Consider the following 21,458-nt stretch of genomic DNA (forward strand, 5'->3'; position numbering starts at 1 on the left):
GTAAATATCTCATAATTAATACTGCTGCCCAGGCTCATGTGTACAGGCAGCTGCTCATATGTTTGGGGTGTGTGAGTATGAATGGTGGTGGTAGGGTCTCTTGAAAGGCACCTGGGGTCCACGTGTGGGGCGCTAAGCCTGATGGTTGTGTGAGTGAGATTTGTGCGGTGTATAACGTGGCGATAAGACGGAGTGTGTCGGGCGTGTGGTGTGTAAAGGGGTGCGTTAGGGTGAGTGTGTGGGATGTCTGTGGTTGGCGATGTTTTGGCTCATGCCTTAGGCTGGCTCAGGGAGCAGCAAGGGGGGAGGGGGTTGGGGGGAGGAGGAGGAGGAGGAGGAGGAGGGGGCGCTGGGGCAGGTGTCTGTGTATCCGGGCGTGAGCAGTGGTGGGTGGTAAGAGCATGTTTTCCAGCTGTTTATCTCCAGCTCCTGATCACAGACTCTGGTCTGCAGCTGTGAAGAATTCATCAAGTCTCAGAGTAATGAAGGGCTCTTTCCGCTTCATTTCACCAGCTGTGAAGTGTTGATTTGAGCTTTGTACTGAAAGGGAAAAACAAGCGCGCAAAAACAGATACACACGGAGCTCTGGCAGATAGATAGATAGATAGATAGATAGAAAGATAGATAGATAGATAGGCTTAATGATACCCTTTTGACATACACAGTAGAGCAGAGATGAGAAGCTACACACCGTATACGGAAACGAGTCGTGCTCCCACATCTGAGCGCTTTCTGTTAATTGGCAGGTAGCTCAAGCACACATGCGAAAGCGACGGATTCCGTACCCCTCGATGGCCGTGCGCGGTGACGTGCGATCTTCATTAGAATCCCTCACCTCTGGCCCCCTAATGCTGCGGTGCACTGACAAGTAGCAACGTTAACAGCTCAACATGTTGATAATTAGGGCCTCGTTACAGGAAGGTGTTATCACAACAATTAACACGTGTGCGCGGGGGTACGGCGAGCGCGGGCTACTGGAAATGTGTCGCTTTGTGTCAGTGCGCTGCTAGCCATGTCGCACTTTTAGCGGGGATAAACATCTGTGGGAAATTTGACACAGTGAATATGTGTGTATTTAGTGGAGTGTGTTCTCTGGAAAGGACCGCCTACATCTCATTATATTTCTCTTCTATGATGCTCCACTGCTTTATTTGTACTTGGCGTTTTGTGCTTATTTGTACTGCCTTTCTTATTATCAGCACATCTTTGTCTAAATATGCGTTTGTTAAAATGTGTGTTTGCGTCTGTTCACGACTTATATGAGCCTCGTCACAAGCATTTCAATGCCCAGTACCCAGTGCAACTGTGCAAATGGCAAATAAACGACTCTGACTCCGACTGACTCGAATGCATACGTAAGAATTGCTACTTTTCAAATCCAGGACCACTCAGAGACACGGTGGTAAATGGTGTGGTAAAACGCTTGGTGTATTTGGCAGCACGGTGGTACAGCGAGTAGCGATGCTGTCTTACAGTGCCTGGGTGGTGTGAGAGGATGTGGGTTTGATTCCCACTTACTCTGTGAGAAGTTTGAATGTTGTCTGTGTGGGTTTCCTCTTGGTGCTCTGGTTTCCTCCCACAGTCTAAAGAAAAGCTGTTCAGGTTCCCCCATAGTGTGTGAGTGACCCAGTGTGTTCCACTGATGTATGGATGAGTGACCCAGTGTAAGTAGTGTATCTAGCAGTGTAAGTCACTTTAGTGAATAAGGTGTGTGGGCTGGTAACACTACATAGTATCCATTGTAAGTCACTTTGGAGAAAAGCATCTGCTAAATAAATAAATGTACATTTCAGACAGCAGTTTGCAGTTATTTGTTTGAAAATAAAGACAAAACTTTATAGCAGAGATTACCTTTTTTAATTTACCTCTCAAAACATGGCAAAACAGGCCTCTTATTTGTCAGTTTCCAAAATGCATTATTATTATTATTATTATTATTATTATTGTTGTTGTTATTGTTGTTGTTGTTATTATTATTATCATTATTATTATCATTATTGTTGTTGTTGTTGTTTCTTCTCCCCTCTCCCTTCTTTAAATTAAGTGCTCCCCATCATTCTCCCCTTTCTGAAAACCACCTCCCATTTCCTTCAGTGACTTTGCCTCTCCACGCTTTTCCCAGTTCGGTCTTCCAGCATCTTCCGCCGCATGTGCGGTAGTTTCGGGGAGGCCCACGCACACAATGACTTTTAATTAGGTTAAGTTTGTCCGCCACAGATAACAACATTTCTCTTTCTGTTGAGAATAAAACAAATTGCTCACACTAATGGCACTATTTAATGTAACTCTTTTTATTATGGATGCAGGAAATTAGGAGGTGTTCCCTGCAGAGAGTTAATGCAGTGGGAGTCGGCGCTTTGTTGCAGCCCATCAGAAAGCGTTTTTGCCTGAGCGCCACCGACTCGCTCCCCGCAAAACAACAACAATGGAAAACAGAGGGTCCACATTACGGAGATGAGGCCGGCCCAAAAGGGACGCTTTGTGCATCGGGCCGGTCGCTGTGACCGCTGTGAATGATAACAGGCGGCGGCGGGCCGTCGACATTCCTGGCGACCCCGGGCTTTTGCGGAGTCCCTTTGTGGGAAACGGAGAGCCCGGTGCCAGCCTGTTTTTCACCTGCGTCCGTAGGTAGGGCTTTGAGCAGACCGAGGCCCCGCTCGCTTCTATAGGGTCCGGTCAATTTGACCCCATCAGCACCATCCACTTTCCCTTGTCACGATACAGATTACTGCACAAAAGGGCAAAGGGGCACGTCTGCTAAGAGTGCGAAAAACGTGCAAAGAAAAGGGCGCTGCATGGACCGCAAGCATCTGGTCCTCTTCTCCAACTGGGCTGCCCGCCTATAATCGTCACCGCAATCGTGGTTGTTCAGAAAGTGCACTCCACTACCAACCCCAGACACAGGCGGACGCACGGTATGCGTACACCGCAAATAAGATCATTTTTCCGAGGCGTTAATAAATGTTGATTTTTCTCCTGCTTGTATTTATTCAGTCGACTGGGACTTGAGGCCAAAGAAATCCACAAGTCTCCCCTTTTTACACATTATGCACACGCACTGTTAACAAGACAAAAAACATTGTCAGCTTTGCAGTATTTAAATCAGTTATGTCTAATTATTTCCTATAAAAATAGCTTATCTAGGGCAAAACCAATGAGATGTAACATTGTCTGCAGAGGGGGGACCTTGCGGAGCTGGCAAGAGTTCAGCAAAACAGAAGAGAAGAGAAGAGAACAGAGAGAATGTGCTGTAGGCAACATAAATATAACATGAACTCTCCGTGCTTTGTCACACTGTAATGGGGGAAGTGTTTAAGGAGGCTTTCAGAAACTCTCCTCTCCGCAGTTGCCGCTGCTCGGGAAAATTGGACTTAGATGTGAGCGGAGACAAGAACAAAAGGATGCATGTGGCATTAAAATGTTTAGAGAGCGCTGCTGCGCTTACTGCGCATTACTGATACGAAGGCTGCTCCGCCAGCGACAGTGTCATCTGTCATTTTCAATGTGCGTTTCTTTCGACGCCGCTTTAATGGCGGCGCAACCGCGACGGGCCTCGGTCGCAGGGGAAACTCGTCCCCTGCCCGACGGCCTTCACCGCTCTCGCTGTCGGCGGCCCGTTCCGGGCGTCGCCCGCATCGTCGCGCGGGCTCTCCGAGCCGCGTCGGCCAGTCACGCCGTGCAACGCCACGCAACGCCACGCCGATGCCCCTCGGGCAGGAAACCGCCATTTTTAGGCCGCGCGGCCCCAGCGCCGTCGGGACGGGGAGCCCTTGATCCCGAGCGCATCGCGCGCCAGCGTAGCCCCGTCGAGCCGCCGGGCTCAGCGCTCAGCTAAACGGCGAAACGGAGCGAAGGATGACAGAGGGTGTAATTGCTGGCTGTGTGATTTAACAATGCAACTTTTTAAGCTATTCAAGGCCCGTCTGTCCTTGACCCTTGATGAGGTTGTAATGTGGGTTATTTTCCCCTTTTATCTATTGGAGAAGAGGGAGTACTATTGAGAGCCCGCGCTTCTGCATGCCAGCAGCCCGCTCTCTGGGGCGCCACAAGAAGCGCTTTAAAAGGTCTCCAGGCGAGCGGTCATTTCAGGCCCGGAGTTCAGACGAGCCAAGAGGGGCCCCCGCGTCGGCGGGGGGTCCATTTTAAAGGCTGCTCTGTCTCGCGACGGGGGGCCGAGGCTCAATCTGCGGGACGCCCCGCTGATCCCATCAGCGCCGCGCGCCCACCAAGTTGTCCATGACAACGGCCGCGCGGCTCGCGAGCGGCGTGGAGGACAAAGCGGGCGGCCGCTGGAAAATGCGCTCATTCATTGTGCGGCGAATCGCCGAAAGTTTCCCCTTCGCGTAGTGCGCCGCACTTCTGTTTAACAAAGCGCCTGTGTAACGATCACACTCTCTCACACACACACACTCACACACACACACACACACACACGTCGATGTATCCGGGCTTGGCGTGTAAAACTGGGTTCTGTGTGCGGGGTTTATCTGGCTGACCCGACTTGTTAGTTAGCATTGACACTGCCATAGCGCGGAGCCGAGCTAAATAAATAAATAAATTTTGAAAAAACATGATGGAACAACAACAGTACATCTAGTGCCGAGAAAGTGATATTTTATTCCAAGACAATGAAGATGTAACGAAAATGACGGACCCGTGACACTAAATACCGGGGAACATCGACGGAGAGGCGACTGTCACTGTCAATCAATGCCACCGCGCTCCCCCTCAAGTATCGATTGTCGCAGTGCTCACGCTACGCAAAGGTTACATTTACGCGTTCTAGGTTACTTGGCAGCTCTTTGTGCACACCACACACTTTGCGCGCTTTACTAAATGCACGTTGCCGCCAAAACAACAAGTTTACCTACCAACCCTCCTCTTAGTTTTAAACTAAGGGAAAAAAAAAAATGCCGCTTTTCTCTGAAGCTGCCATATAACACGTTTGTTCTTCATTTAGCGAGGACACCGCGGTGCGGAGGTGGGATTCAAACCCGGCTCCTTCCAGCGGAAGGCGACTCGCTGCTCCAGCCCGGGCCGTGCGGTAACCGCCTCACTGCGTTGCTTTTTATTAAATACTTCGCACGCAATACGCCGCCGACACTTAGTGGTTCGCAGCGACCAAGTGAAGGTAAAAGTGCGGAGAGTCGGGCTCCGTTTTCGGGCAGTTTTACAGAGACTAGACTCCCCGCGTGAGGAGGAGGAGGAGGACGAGGAGGAGGGCAGGAGGAGGAGGAGGAATCCAGTCCGTCTTTTCTTGCTGCCCGTCGCCGAGTTCCTCGAAGCTCCTCCGTGTTTTGGCCCCGATCCGCGACTCCAAGTTAAGCTGTAGTTTCCACGGCTGACCATGGCTCGGTGCTGTTGGCTCTCTCTGTCTGCTCAACCCAGGCTGCGCGGAGCTCCCTGCGGGATCAGAGCGCTCCCCCGCCGGGACCCTACTCTCACATCCTCCTGCTGGGACCCGGCTACATTTCCAGCCAAGCCTGGCTTTATTATGTGTGTCTGCACTGCAGCCGCGCCAGCAGTCGGATCGGGAGGCGGAGGCAGGACCAGAGTCAGGACAAAGAAGAAAAGGCAGAGAGAGGCGAGCGGCCGCCAGACCTCTTCTCCTTCTGAGGAATTCAGAATAAAGCGGAAAATTTAAATTAGAATCCCCCAAGGGGGCGAAAATGCTGGGTGAAACAGCGATCCCGGTTCCACTGCCTGCGAAATAACGGACGGGTACGATGGTTCCGTGCAAGTAGGATCAGAGGAAAAAAATATCTATATCTATATATATATATATATATATATATATATATTTATTTGTGTGTGTGTGTGTGTGTGTGTGTATATATATATATATATATATATATATTGATATAGTTAGGATAACTGCATCAAGAAGAAACCCGGAGCAACAACAGTGAGACACGCTGCAGGAAAAGGGGAGAAAAGAGCGAAGCTGACTGAAATATAATTATTATATGAGTGTTTGTGAAGGTGGCGATATTGGAGAGGTGCGGGATCCGATTCCCCCGGACGATCAGGTGTTACCGCAGCGCCGTGATCGTGGCACCAGAAGCGCACCTCGGACCCCGGACTGGTGGTGGTGGTGAAGCCGATCTGCCGCAACACATTTGGCTTTTTCTTTTTTTTTTTTTTTTTTAACCGGCAGGAACAAAAGAACCCGCATCATTTCTGAACTCGAAATCGCCAAGTTCTGCGCTGAATTCTACAGGTTGAGCTCCACCATCTGAAGAAGTTGCGCTTCTGCGGGGTGTTGCTGGCGGTGGAGGTAGAGAATCCAGGAATAAAACCATCATCATCACCCTTTTGTTGCGTCTGTCTTCCCCCATTTTTCACTCGCAGAGCCGCCGCACTCCGCGAGCTCGCGCGCACAGAAGTTGCCGCATTGCAACAGGCAAAAAGAAGTGGAAAAGGGCACCGAAACCGCCCCTCTGTATGATTTTACACTGGTGAGAAGATCAGGAACGAGGGGACAGGGACACACCGGGGGGGACATGTCCAGGAGGAAGCAGGCCAAGCCGCGCTCCGTCAAAGGTGAGTGTGTGTTGTGTGCGAGTCGAGTGTGTGTGTCGTGATGAAGAGCAACGGGACCAATGAGCTCCACGGACACGTGTGGCGGGTCCTCTGAAAACCGGAGGGTTCGAGTCTTCAGTCTCCATTCAACTTCGAGGCACCACGGACAGACCTCAGGCGTAGTGAGTGGTGATCACACAAATGTGGGGCTGGGGGGGGTAAAATTCGGCCCCTCTTCTCACACTTAGGGATAACTTTGCCTCGAGTTTATTTGATTTTGAAGTTCAACTCTGCAAATTCTTCACCTGCTACCGTCAATCTTTATCTATTCGACTAATGCTGGGAAAGATTGACTTTACAGTGTTTTACCCATTTATACAGCGGGCAATTCTGGGTGGCCTTAAGTTCATTAACCAGGGAGCTGCAGCAGTTGGATTCGAACCGGTAACCTTCAGGTGGCAGTATAATGGCTTAAGCATTACGCCATTGCTGCCCCCCCAGGAATGTGTTTCGATTAACTGTCGATGGTTTACATCTCAGATGGAATTATTGCAGCTGTTAGGAGATGTAACTTAAAACGGTAGCAGCTCTGTCTCATTCCCGGACTTGGGCTCATTTATCTATGTAAAACTTTTTTTCTTTTTTTTTTCTTTTTTTTTTTTTTGCAAATCCTTACTCCTACGATATGGACGTGGCGGTTCATTCATACCAAAATTACCGAACTGACGTGTCAGAGTCGCAAAATAACCGTCGCCTAAATAATTTACATTTCGCTAATAATTTAAACTTTCCCTTGTGCGACCGCTGACATTATTATTTAGAACCGCTGCGATTCTGAAACGGGTACTATGCATGGTAAATCATGAAGGTATGTTTGCAGCGCTGCTGGTGAGGCAGCGGGTGTCATAGTGTTGACAGCTGTGCTCTTACAATCGGAAGGTTATAGGTTTGAATCGCAGTGGTGCGTCCGGTCGGGGTTTTCACCCTGAATTGGCACAATAAGAATGCCCTGCTCTTTAAATGGGTAAATCGCTGTGAAGTTCATTGTCTTAATTGTAATTCTTGGACAAAGGTGTCAAGTAACAAAAGGTTAATATTAACATCGTAATTGTAAGACATGAGGAAAACCCCATGGTTCTTACTTTGACATGTACGGGGGGGGGGGGGTATCGCAGGCGTTATTATGCCTTTCTTCTTCCCACGCATTTTTCACATGTTCTAGCAAGTAGTAGAGCAGTGCTTTGTGACAAAGGTTGGAGGTGATTTCATGGTGTCTGTCCCTCACACACTGTCCACTGTCCACCCATCGGGTCATTTGGCACCTTCTCCTCCATCTCTGCCAGATGGACACTATTTGGACCATGTGGGCCAATATGCAGACACCCGAAATTTGGATGTAATTAAGAGCAACTCGCTGTATCACATGATTTGGTTGCACATATCTCTGTGTTTTCTTTTCTTTTTTTTTTTTTTTACAAGAACATCTACTTTGTAGACCAAGTTTAATGTTTAAGATGCAGAAATTGTACAGATTAAACAAACGCTGTATGAAAGGTTCCCCCAAATGCTCTTTAACCACAGGGAAACGTGCCTTTGCTGAAATGATGAAGATTATAATCCAGAAATGTATCTCGTATCTCGTAACAGCCCAGCGCAGCAGTTTGGCACGAGGCAAAAACGCGTGATTTTTGCGAACAGTTAACGGCTCTCCATTGATTTACGGGCAACGTCGACATCAATAAGGGCTGTTTTAAAAAACGTTGCGATCGTGCTTTAAAAATGAATAAAACTGTTTAAAAAAGCAAGCCTGCAGCGCACAAAGCCTGGCTCTGTTTAGATGTTGTACTGTAAAAATGTACAATGAAGCCCGATCTGGCGGTTCCGCGGGAACACACCGTGGGGTCGCTGGCTGCGCATCAGCCGGAGGCGCTTCCATGTGTAACTAAGATGTGTTTCTGTCGCTATCTCCCCGCAACACCTTTCCCACCGACCGGCGCGCGCGAGCGCGGCGAGCGAGCAGCGCTAGCAGGGGCGCGAGCGCACCGGGGGATCGCGCCCGCGTTTTTTTTTTTTTTTTTTTTTTTTTTTTGCGCGCGCGCGCGCGAACGCGTTTCGTCGGAACTGAACACAAAAGCACGGCTTCGGTTACTACAACCCTCCAGCGCGCAGCGCTACTTTTGTAACGCGCAGAGCGAGAAAAGCGCAAGGCGACTGCGCTGGAAGCGTTTAGCGGTGCAACGTGTGCGCCTTCGCACTTCTTGTGACTGTGTAATTGGGACTGAAATGACTTCCTGCTTTGCGGGAGGAGCCGAAGTGAAGGTGATGCTGAGGGATGCGCTGGACCCGCATCTTCTGATGAGGGTCAGGGTCAGGAGGAGACAGAAGTCCCTATCAAAATATATGCATGGTGTCTCCCAATGAATCTTTTTGTGCGCCTCTGTTGGTGTGTGCAGAAGGCAAGGCCGTTTCTGTTTTATGTATGATGTGGTGGTTATTACTTAATCGCACATTAATAAATCCTCTGCATTTGCAGGATATTAAGCGGGAGTGAAAGTACATATATAATATATTGTACATGTGGAGTGTTTGTGGGGTTTATACTAGTCAGTGGGATGGAACAGGACCCTTCAACCCGAAAGCGCTGTTCCAGAAGGGTGAGGCCAGCGGAGCCGAGTTCAGCGGTTAATGATATCAGTTCCAGTTCACCTCCGTTTCCCGCTTCATTCCACACCAAGTTCTTCTGGTGTTTATAATTACATTCCAGGTTCTCCTGGTGTTTATAATTACATTCTTAAGTCATTCTTGAATATCTGAGCTGGGAGACCCGAGACGGCAAAAAATTTGGCCTATGTATCGTAGTTTCTGCTCAGCCAAAAAAAACTTCCAGTTTCATGCTTTTCTTGTAGTGTTGTTTTAACTACTTCCTATATAGGTACAAGATTGAATCATTTCTGTAAAACAGCTTTTGTTTCAGCAGATGAATAATCCTACAAATGCCCTACTCTCAATATTCATTCCTTGGAATATCTGGTGATAAAAAATATCTTCTTATAGTACCTTTTATTTGAAGATGAGTAATTAACAAAGCAGTGTTATAAAACAGCTCGTTCTTCCGTTAAATGTTGGGGAGCGGAGCACAAAGTGAAGACACCTATCCTAATTTTTTACGCTGGGGGTGTACACTTTTTCGATAGTGCCAGACTGTTGGTGCACCTATAGTTCATGATTCTACTATGACCTGCTGCTTTGTTTTACACCTTTATTTTCCCACTTTTGTTTTGCACCTGTGATTAGTTTAGATTAGCAGTTCTTTTCCCTCATATTCTGCGGTGGTAATAAAACAGCAGGTTCCGCAGAGAAGTTTGCCTACTGCCAACAGTGAATTTCCAATGCTGTGACCCTGGCTTTCCTGCAGCCGCCACATTTCGAGGATGTCCTGTAACCTGAAATGTCACAGGTTTCCTAGTTGACTTGACAGCGGCAGGAACAGCCCTTTCTGAGACCAGAGACGTGTCCACAGTTATGTGCAAATGTGCATGTCCATAAATATCCGAGGACACCCCTGAGGTTTGGGCTGAGGCAAACGACTGAGGGAGTGTGATCTCTACTGGAAAGGGGGGCTCGAGCACAGTGAGTCATAAGAGATTTGCTAAATCAGCCTGCCTTTAATGCACATAAATGATCTTGTTCTGTCTGCTGACCCGAGTGGCTGCAAACTTAGGAAATCGCTGTGTAAAATCTCCAGGCCCCGTGCTTAACGTTGGCAGCCTTTTGTGTCCAGTATGCCCACTTGGCTTATAAGTAGTCATTTCGGTCGTTCCTTTATATGGCTAGAATCCCTGCGGGTGTTGCACCCCTCTCCTTGTGACTTGGTGCTCTACTAGTGTGGATGTGTGGGGGGGGGACGGGCGGGTGCTGTGGTGCTCTCCGTGGTCCATTTGCCAGGGAGGAGTCAGTGAGTCTCACCCCAGAACCTCTCGTTTTTTGTGCCGCCGTCTGTCTTTGCCATTAAATGGCCCTTTTATTGTCACGAAGGTCTTGGCAGTGCGGTGGAAGTTTTATTGGTCAATGGTCTGTTATAAAGGAGTAAGTGGATTACCACAGGCTCGTTGGGCTCCGATAAGGACTGAGGAGTCGTCACAAATCCTCCTTTCGAAAGCTGTTCAAATGTCGAACTGTGGTGCTTTTTTTGTCTTTATTTTAAGCCACTTCATTTAGAATTTAATTCGGCCAATTCATTGTTGTAAGAAAATTTTGTGGAATTTTACCTTAAAGCACCCAACCTCGTGCCTTTTAGTTTAACTGAATTTATCCATATTTTCTGAAAGTACTTTTCACGTTCAAGTGTAATATTTTAGCATTAGTCGTTTGTTCGGCACTTTCGCTATCTATACAAAATATATAGTTCCATACGTAACAAATATTTTAATTTTTCTTTTAAGCAGTCATGCACCACACATTGAACGATAGCATGTCTTTATAACCTGGAAATTGGGGGCTGCTCTGGCACGGGTTTTTCTGTCTGTTTCACAGCTCAGCAAATCATTTCCAGGCCGGAGCTGCTGCTGCTGCTGCTGCTGCTGCTGAACCTGAGCACAGTCCTCTCATGTCACGAGGTTTAATTTGGCCCAAAAGGTTCAGGTGTGACTGAGTGCATGCATATGTGCACCTCAGCGTATTTTACACATGTACTATTTTGTTTTGAGTTACTTGGTGCATAAAAATATTTGTTTGTGTGCATGGGTGTGAGCGTGCGTGCGAGAGGGACAGAGTGGAAGAGAGTAAGTAATGGCAGTTGAACCACAAAATTGTTTTTCAAATGCTCCTCTAAATGACTTTTCATTGTCTACGCAGCATGAGCGATTCAATTAAACCATCGAGTATTCTGACGTTAAATTATTGACGTTGGGAATTGGGATACTTGCCACGCTTTCTGTCCGATACACTTTTAAGGTGGGTGTGTACAAATGAAACCAGGATAGACGGATGTCCTCCATCCTCTCCGTTGCCCTGCCCTCTGGCATCCTGACGTGCTGCTCCACAGCGTCCCCTTCTGGCCCGTTGCTCAATCTGTGGCGATGGGGTGGGGGGCTTCCTCAGAGGGCTCGGCGTCTGCCAGTGACGAGTCCTTATCAGCAGCTTGCCTGCTAGTTTGCATGGAAGGATCTGTGTTAATGTAGGAGCTCAGTCGTGTGTCGTGCCATTGCGCCGGCTTAGCCGTAGCGTTTATCAGCGCTCTGGACTTACTGGGCCGGAACTTCCGTGCTCCCAGCACCCGCTCCGCCAGGCGTTTCGTTTCCAAAGAGAAGGGGCTGCTGCGGTGACTCGTGCTATTAATTCGTTCTGTGTCGTCCCCGTCCTGGCCCCCACGAGGGCTGCCAGACTGAGCCCTCTCGTGCCTCCCGATGGACGACCCCCGGCTCTAAGTTGCTTTCCTCTGAAGCGTTGATTGTATTGTAGTGTCGAGCAGATTAAAATGTGCCAGGACAATGCAGACCGGTTCATTCAAAGCCGCTTTTTCCCAGACAGCAGCAGCGCGGAACTTTGATGTCCGTATTCCAGGGGAACTTGGCTACTCTGCTTAAATACAGCTGTTCTCCTGCATTTCTAATCTTGGGTTCAGCTTTAAATAATATGGAAATAGGACAGCAGGTAGAAGAGTGGTTAAAAGCACAACCTTCCAAACTAAAATGTTGGGCTGTCTTTAGCAAGATTTACACCTGAAAATACTTCAGTAGAATATCCAGCTACATAGATGGATGGAGGGGAAAATTTTGTGTTACTGGGTACAACTGCAGTACAAGTACATAACAAATCATTTTCTTATGAATGAATAAAAAAGCCTCTTTTTTCCCTTCAGGCTTCGCATGCTTTCTTAAAGCTCTTTTAAATGTTGCTTGCATGTGCGTGAGACTCTCCTCTTTCTTGTCCTCGGCATCTGCGGCTTAGCTGGGGATAATTCTAAAACCAGTCAAATTTAGGCATTGTTCACCTGCGAAACGTTGGCTCTTCACCAGCGCAAACCATAAAGCCGTCGTAACGGTGCATTCAGCTCTCTAGCGATTGTCACAGTTTTCGTGAACCATCATCACAAATGCAAACGAAAGGCCTACAAGCCTACAAGTTCCAGTGTAACCATATGGCTCTCCTGAGTGTTTTTTTTTATTTATGCCCCTGTAGTACAGTACTACGTAAGGTCAAAATCTATGAATATGTTGATGAATGTGGTTCTTGGCCCTTGTTAACAACTGATGAAAATTCTTAATGCTCTGTCCGCATCTGATCACACTCGAAATACACCATTATCACCAGATGCACGCGCCACGCAATTCCAAAGAGGCTCTGAAACTGTGGCCTGGTGGGGCTTGTACCCTTGCCTCTACTCCTGCTTTCTCTCCCTACCCTCCACCACATCTTCAGGGCACTGCATCGTGAGCCTGTCTCTGGGTGCCTGCTCTGCGACCTGTCGACTCTCTATAGGATGTACATTAAACATAAGGAAAGAGGGCAATTAGCTTCTGTGCTACTCCTGCCTGATACATATATTTATCGAGTTGGTGCCCACTTGGAAGACACACCGGCATAGCCTTCTGGTCTCCAGGACGACCGTGGAGGCTGGCCGTTATTAAAAATCCTTGGTTCAAGCTTGACCCCTGGCTTGACCTTTGCTGAACCCTGGAGCCCAGCTGACCTCTCTGCCGGGTGCCTGACCTCCTGTTGGCCAGCGCTGATGCTGTGCAGGGGGTTGGGGGGCCCACGGCAGTGGGGGGCGGCCAGTCTTTGTGGGTCAGAGTGAGGCGAAGGATTATGCTTGACTACGCCTGACTTGCTGCGGTGCTTCTGCTGGACCTATTGATTTCACTGCAACAAGAACCCTATTAGCAGAATAAAAATGGAAGTGAAAGACTCCTTACTTACTGACGGTCTTGTTCTTAACTGCGATTTACTGAAGGTATGCAGACTTGCAGAGCCTGTATATGGTAAAATGTATGTATTAAAATTGCTGTCTGTCACAACAGGAGGAAGGAAACTTGTTCTTTTAAGAAGAGAGGTTTCTGAAACAGGACCGTGCAGGCCTATATCTGTCTGCATCTTCCGCCAACTGGACTCCTGATAAATAGTATGTGCTTGTTTTTCTGTGACTCCGAAAGGGAATCTGTCAGTTTTCTGGTTATTGAGAAAGACTAAGGGGATGCAAGCGTGCTGAAGGTTTTAGGTCAGAGGCTATTGCTTTGGAGACTTGGCTTTAAACCCGTCTGAGACGTTTGTCTAACTGGAGCTACCCTGCCAGCCCCGCGACCTAAATTGAGTACAATACACACTGCTCCAAGACCCAGTTCCTGTTAGGCTCCGAACAGCTGCACTACACGTCTTGTCAGGCTGTAGAATAAATGGCCGACATGTTCAGTATCAATAGAGCAGCTCTCTTTCTTAGGATTGTGAGTTTTTTTTTTCCCTCTGTCACAGATAAAAAGAATGTGCCAGGGGAGATCTAGATTGTGGAATCGAGCTGTTGCTTCACGTTCTCTATGTGCAGACACAATGTTTCATCGCTTCTGTTGCTTCTGGATGTGTGATACAGCACCTGTCAAACAGGGCTTTGCAGGAATTTTTTAATGTATTGGGTATGACTCATGGGGGATACTTTAAAAAGACAAGAAAAATTAAAATTTTATCTTATTAGAAAAAGGCTGCTTCTTAAACCACAAATCATCGTAACTGAACGTAGAGGGTCGTAGTTAATAAAAGGAAAACATGGACATGACACTCAGCAGACTATTAGACAGTGAATCATCTTGATGATGTAGTCATCAAGAATATGAACCCGCGCTGCTGAAATCTGTCCATATGCAAGTTATGCCCAATATCCCATAAAAAGGCATCATAATGTCATTGTATGTGCCTTTTTATGCAGTTTCACAAACACTGCACAAACGCGATGGCCATTCAAAACCTTAATGGTCTTTTTCCTTATTCCTAGGATGATGCTTCTCTCATGATGCCTTAGCAATTTTTACAGCCTTTTCACTGATCCTCCATCAAATACAGCTTGCTCATCTTGTTGCTTGTTGGAGGTTTGTGTAGGGCTGCTGCTAGACTCCATGTATAGCCTGTAGGAAGGTAGATATGTTGTCTGTGGCGCAGCTGTTAGTGTAGTGGTTAGGGTTATTGCTTTCCACTCTGAAGGGTGCTGGTTCTAATGTCACCTGCTACTGTAGAACCTTTCTGCAAGGTATTTACCTGCAGTTGTTCCAGGGGGAAAAAAAAAAAAAACAGCTGTGCTGAGGAGTATATCATTGTAAATCGCTTTAGAGACAAGTGTTGGCTAAATTAATGTATATGAAAGTTCACAAAGTTGAGCACATTGTTGTATAACCCCTGTGCTCTGTACATGGAATTATACGTTTTAGTACAGTTTCTGCTGTATTTATACCATGAGATTTTTGATTAATTTGATCATTTGAGTTCTCTGGAATTAATCTGTCTACATAGTTTTATTTTATCTTGAGATGATGCCCCATCATTTCATCCATGACTTTGCAAGTCTGTTTTGTCTGGGGTTCCCATTTAAAGCGTGTTATATTATGACGTAAAATATTTTCAGATAAAACCCGCACAAACTTTCAAATGGGTAAATATACTGCTATAAGAATGTTTAATTAGAATAAATTGTAAATTGGAGTAAGTTAGGGGTAGAGTGCAATTAGACGCTTTTCTGGGATAAATAAGCGAATAACGTTTCTGGTATTTATTACAAATAAGAATGGAACTCGAAAAAAAAACTACTTGCTATTTTATTTAAGTTTAACTTCCAAACTATTTAAATACTGTATGTGTAAATAGCTTATTATACAAACCCAAGTCACTTCAAGCTTTGAAGGAAAACATGTCAACACAGTATAAAAATTTTCAGGAATAATGTGTGAAATGACAGCCTTAATACTTAAATTATACTGCTGTGAAATCGAACGTATTCTGTAACTAAGCCATTGAGATATTTTGCTCGTGTAGAATTCACACACACACACACACACACATTTTCAGAACCGCTTGTGCCATACGGGGTCACGGGGAACCGGAGCCTAACCCGGCAACACAGGGCGTAAGGCTGGAGGGGGAAGGGGACACACCCAGGACGGGACGCCAGTCCGTCGCAAGGCACCCCAAGCGGGACTCGAACCCCAGACCCACCGAAGAGCAGGACTGTGGTCCAACCCACTGCGCCGCCGCACCCCCACAGTGTAGAATTCATAATGGCGATTTTTTGGGACAGTGGGGGTTCATCAGATGTGCTTTCCTTCGATTCTTTAGAACACGACTCGAACACGGTCCGAACACAATCAATGGGAACACAGTCCGAGCCGAATTCGCGCCATCGACGATCGCTAGAGCTCCGCGCGCGCGTTTGGCGCGTGAAGCCGAGCGGCGCGGTTCTGATGGGGCGCGAGCTCCGTCCTGAGGCGTTTACTTTGGCGCGCGAAGGGGGGGAGCGTGGCGCAACCGGGCCTTCGGTCCGTCGACGGAGACGGCGCTTTCCCACAGGAGGGGCTGCTACATTCGAGATTAGTTTTCGCCACGAACAGAAAAGGAAAAAAAAAGCCCGCATTGCTGTCATATGGTTCGCACTGTCGTTTTCTGTGTATTGTCACAGACCGTGGTACATTGTAAATTGATTTGAGGCGTGAAGTAGTCTCTCTTTATCCCGCCAACTTCGACGCTCGCTCCGAGGTATTTAGCCCGAACGGAATTAGTCTTTTATCGCACGCTTTTCCTTTATGCTGGCCCCGCAACCTCGGAGAACGGCTACTCCTTGAAGTCGAAGTCTGCCGCTTTTTCTAATTTCTTTCCATTGAATTTCGCTGTCAGGAAAAGCGGGCGCCCCCCGCCGAGCGCGGAATAATGAAACACGCAAACAGCGGGGTTATCGAAGAAACAATTAAAGGCGCTCCCTATCTCGGCCCTGAAAGGGATTCGCAGTAATGACATTTACAAAGCGTGTGTGCACGCCTGAGATGTTTTCATTTGCTTTTTAAAAGTCTTCTTTCAGTAGTTTAACTTAACACGCACCGGTTGTGAGGAGGCTGCTCACCTAGTCGCTGGGATTTCTGAAACCCGCCAGAGGGAAGAGGTGCTTCGGAGGCCTGTGCGGGTTGCGGTCCGCCTGGCGGACAGAAGAACGGCGTCTTTCCGCTAACGAGCCGTTTGACGGAGAGGAGGCGGTGGGAGACGTACGCTGGAGACCCCTCCGGACCCAGCTGTGCGTGTTCCAGAAGGGGTCAGGGAGCTCCCTGCATGCCGAGTCTTACCTTGGAGGGATGAGGGTTAGATGGCCCGAACGATAAAACAAGCCTTAATTTGTCCCCTCAAATCCCGGACGGGTTGTTGCACCCTTGGCCTCACCACCTCATTCCCTTCCTCTCCTCATTGTTCCGCCACCAAGCAAGCAAGCGCATACTGCGCTTTCGCAGGGCCTACAGTCCACATGACAAAACTTTGCCATTAAGTTTTGGCACATGGAATTACATTAGGAGGATGCGTTAGAGATTTAAAATGTCAAGTTTGACATCACCCTGTTGTTAAAAATTAAACATGGGTGTGTGGAGATGTGTGTTCGGGGAAAAAAAAAAAAAAATGTGCATTCAGCTACAACTGGGGAAAGATTGTAAAGAGACCCCTGAGGCATCGCTGGTGACTGTTTAGCAGGGATTCGCTGCAATGCATAGATGCCGGAAGATAATCGTGCTGAAAGTATGGTATGTTACATCATGAGACATAGTTTGTTTTTCATTTATTTGATGCTTTTAAAAAGTTGGCTCTAATTTTGCACTGACTGGTACCTCCTGTCAATTTTTGAAAATGGTGAAGGGAGAGCAGTCACTGCAGATTCAGCGATGCAAAGGGGCCATCTGTGTTCTAAGGGGGTTGTTGCTATGAGCCCTAAGCATCAGGCCATATCATACTCTTGTCCAGCTCCCTGGCTCAGAGAAGAGGGCAAGGGCTTCTAGCCGAAAGTGTGAGGGTGTCAATTAAGTATCTTCTTCAGGAGTCGCAGTAAGCACACAAGTTATTTGGGAACTTGCTGTCGCAGTGGATTGTATTTAATGGAAACCGACTTTCTGCTTCCCATCACTGGGGTAACACAAGTTGTTGGTATCATTGTGATACCTCTCTTTACTCACAGTGAGCTGTCTCATCTCCAAGGCCAACATGCCCAAGGTATGGAAATACACCAGCTAGCTTGTCACTGCAGCCTGAGACCACAAATAAGGACACTGCGCTATAATTGTACTTCTGTTTCTGTGAAACCATTTCTGCCAGAAATTACAAAAACTAAATGAAGTGTATACAGCAAAATTAAACATATTTAGTATTATTCTGCTAATTGGGCAAAGAGAGAAGGTTGCTATCTGTCCCTTTCATATGTTAATGCAATCCTATATTTCTGGTGACCTCTATCTAAAAATAACAGCACAAGAGAACCAGATCAACATCATATGGATATGTGGAAAAGAATGGGTCAAATGTCTTGACGGAGATGTGTTTTTAGGTGTGATTTTCAACCTCTCCAGTGAAAGTGTGTGAGAGAGGCATGGAATATAAAATCCCTACTTTTTATCTTCACTTTCCTGCATTTCGCTTCCCTGATAAATTCTTCATTGCACCATCACATGGAGCCAAATCACCTTGGAGCAGAGCAGAAAGGGAATGGGATATGGCAGGGCTGCATGGTGGGCCAATGGGCTCGTTCCATCGATCCTTCAGCGAGTTTGGAGGGCTCACTCATTCCCCATGTGGACACGCGGTGCAGGGACCGTCATCCATGCATTGATGCTTCGCCAGGCTGGGCCAATGCAAGAATGGACAGGGAGGAAGTGTTGCACCTTTATGTCAAATACAGAAGCTGTGGTGGTAGCTTCAGATGATCCATAGCTTCTGTTTCTGCTGCTGTTATCCTAAAGTTATTTATGGGTGTGAAGGCAAATTCTGTGACATCTAGGAGTCTTGTGTTTCAAGGGGTCAGGGGTTGCTGAGACCTCTTGTGAGGGAGAACTTGCATCTCTTTTATTTTTTCTCAGAGCTGCTTTTTTGCAGGGTGTACAGTGGCCCGGCGGGCTTGGTTGGATCTCACTCTCTGGTGGGTCTGGGGTTCGAGTCCTGCTTGGGGTGCCTTGCGACAAACTGGTGTCCCGTCCTGGGTGTGTCCCCTCCCCATCCAGCCTTCCGCCCTGTGTTGCCGGGTTAGGCTCCAGTTCGCAGCGACCCTACTTGGTACAAGCAGTTTCAGACTGTGTTTGTGTGTGTGTGTGTGTGTGTGTGTGTGTGTGTGTGTGTGTGTGCTTTTTTGCAGAGCTACCTTTCTTTCAGACCTTGTTGAAACAGGTATTTACAGTCATGGCTTGGTTAACATCAGGGTTTGAGACCAAAAACCCTGCAGAAAACTGGACTTTTCTGCTAAGAGTGTCCTGTGAGGTCCTATGATTCATATCATTTTAGTTATACAGTTGGAAAATGGCAATAGTCTTCTCATTACCTTATGGTGGTGATGTTTTCCTGAAAACTCTTCACTATAAGGTGAATTCTCATAAATCAAAGACATAATTACCATTAGTTTCAAATGTAAAGATTTTTATTTCACTCAGCCTAAAAATTGACACCAGTTGATGCTAAAGTATCACCAAATTCCATTACCATGGACAGCTACTTTAATAAAATAGTTATCTTGACACAACATAAAGTTTTCCCCCATTAATTACTCTATAACACTATGACTGTCTGGGTTTAGTCAAGTGTATCTAGCACTGTAAGTAACATAGGACAAAGGTGTGCGCATGCTACTGTTTAATCATAGTGCCTTGCTTTGGTGAAGTCTCTGCAATAATTAAATGTAAATGCCTCTGTATAAATGTTAATGTCTCCTGCCACTCAGCTGTTGAAGGGTTCATTTGTTCTTCAGAAATGAGAAGTGCCTCGTAAGCTGGGTGTTAAATGAAACTCCTTGTAAAGTCAAATTCTCATAGCTCAAATGGTTCTATCTTTGGGTATGCCCGTATATAGTTATATTTTCTAGTTATATTTATAGTTACATTTACATTTATTTATTTAGCAGACACTTTTCTCCAAAGCGACTTACAATGGATACTATGTAGTGTTATCAGCCCACACACCTTATTCACCAAGGTAACTTACACTGCTGGATACACTGCTTACACTGGGTCATTCATCCATACATCCATGGAACACACTCTCTCTATTACTTACACACTGTGGGTGAACCTGAAAAGCCTGTCTTTGGACTGTGGGAAGAAACCCACATAGACACGAGGAGAACATGCAAACTCCACACAGTTGAAATAACACATTACAAATTGAAAATAAACACTAGATTATTTCCAGTGTTGTATAATGATTTCTTATCTTTGTCCATTGTCATGTTGGTGAGGCTGATTTGACAGACTCAGTTGCAAGTGCTGTGGTCCGGTTGGGGCAAGACGAAGGTGTGGTCGGGGCCGAGCGAGGGTCAGGTGATCTGTAAACGTTGTTCGGAGAATAACACAAAGCCGGTGTCAATGAAGCGAAGCCGTAGTTTGAAGAGACGAGGATCATCCAAGATGAGGACAAGGGGACAAGGAGGAAAGAGGAGCGGAGAGGAACGGGGAGGAGAGAACAAGGAGCAAACAAAGGAGGCAGGTCATGGAGCGAGTTGCAAGTTGTGTCTTTCTAATTTGTGAGATTCCACAATCAGGTGTTTCCAGCCGCTGCTTTTATACTCGGCTTCCTTAATCTCATGCAGGTGCGGTTGTTGGGCACGCGGTGGGAGGGCGTGACATCCATGATGTTTTGTGACAAAGAACATACAGTAATGTATATTATAGTAAATGTATTAGGCCTTTATTTGCTAATAATTAATGAATATCAGTATTTATTTATTACATGCTTGTAAGCAATGTTTATTTGCAAGCTGCACCACTAGCGCAGAGCCAGTATTTCTGGTAGTTCATACAGGTTTGGTCATAGCTGTGCATTAATAAATATATACTTAGGCTCAATAAAGTGAACATGGTCCAAAAATGGCACGGCCATTCAAGAGCACATCCTTCACTGCATATGATGTCAGCTGAGGGAAGACTGTATTTATGTGTGTCAGTTTAAACACATGGATATTCTGGAATAGAAATATGCTAAGCAATTTGAATTGTGGAAGTTTCTCTCTGTTTCACGAGGATTGTATTTTCAGACATTTCTCACTTTCACCTGCACTAGGTTTAAGGCTGAGCAACATCTGTGGAGCACCATAATGCTGTTATACAGGCAACATCTCTTCCTCACAGGAATTTTAGGGTTCCTGGTCCACTGGTTGCAGATTGTTCTATCAGTATTTTGTAACTGCTACGATATTTTTTGTAGAGGAATGCTGGGACAGTAGCACACCACAAGTGATGCCAACAGGCTCAATAAGTTCACCAGGAAGGCTGGTTCAGTCCAGAAAGTGAGGGTGGATTCCATGGTGGAAGTCACAAAGGAATGGACAGTGAACAAATTCTGGTCCTTCATGGACAATAATTCACATAGTTTGCACTCCACTTTGGCTTAACAAAGGAGCACATTCAGCAACAGTCTGGTCCACCTATAGTATTCCAAGGAGCTCTACTGACAGTCTTTCTACCACTACCCATCAGGCTGTTCAATGAGTCCTCATACTGCCAGGATGGTGACAACCCCTTAATGCCCTCTTAATGACTGGGTGTTACAGAGCTGTGTTATCTTGCTTCATACTGTACCATCTCACTCCACCCTGCCATCTCTTGTGTATAAATATGCTTGCTTATTTACCTATCGACTTATTTATCTCTGTTGTGTAACTCTATGCATACATACATGTATGTCATATGTGTCTATGTATGTTGTGTATTGTATGCTGCTGCAGTTGAGTGGAA

The 21,458-nt window shown here is 46.6% G+C and overlaps 1 protein-coding gene across 3 annotated transcripts in view; it reads left to right on the top strand.

The window, feature by feature from the left end:
• The first annotated feature begins 5,830 nt into the window (after positions 1 to 5,830).
• znf423 (zinc finger protein 423) overlaps positions 5,831 to 21,458 on the top strand; it is a 119,229-nt gene continuing 103,601 nt past the window's right edge. For all 3 annotated transcript variants that reach the window (XM_018726645.2, XM_018726646.2, XM_018726647.2), the window contains exon 1: positions 5,831 to 6,543. In XM_018726645.2, the coding sequence (XP_018582161.1) occupies positions 6,504 to 6,543 (40 nt within the window). In that variant the 5' untranslated portion in view covers positions 5,831 to 6,503. The remainder of the gene's footprint in view (positions 6,544 to 21,458) is intronic.

This window comes from Scleropages formosus, chromosome 7 (genome assembly GCF_900964775.1).
Source record: "Scleropages formosus chromosome 7, fSclFor1.1, whole genome shotgun sequence".
NCBI classification, from domain to species: Eukaryota; Metazoa; Chordata; class Actinopteri; order Osteoglossiformes; family Osteoglossidae; genus Scleropages; species Scleropages formosus.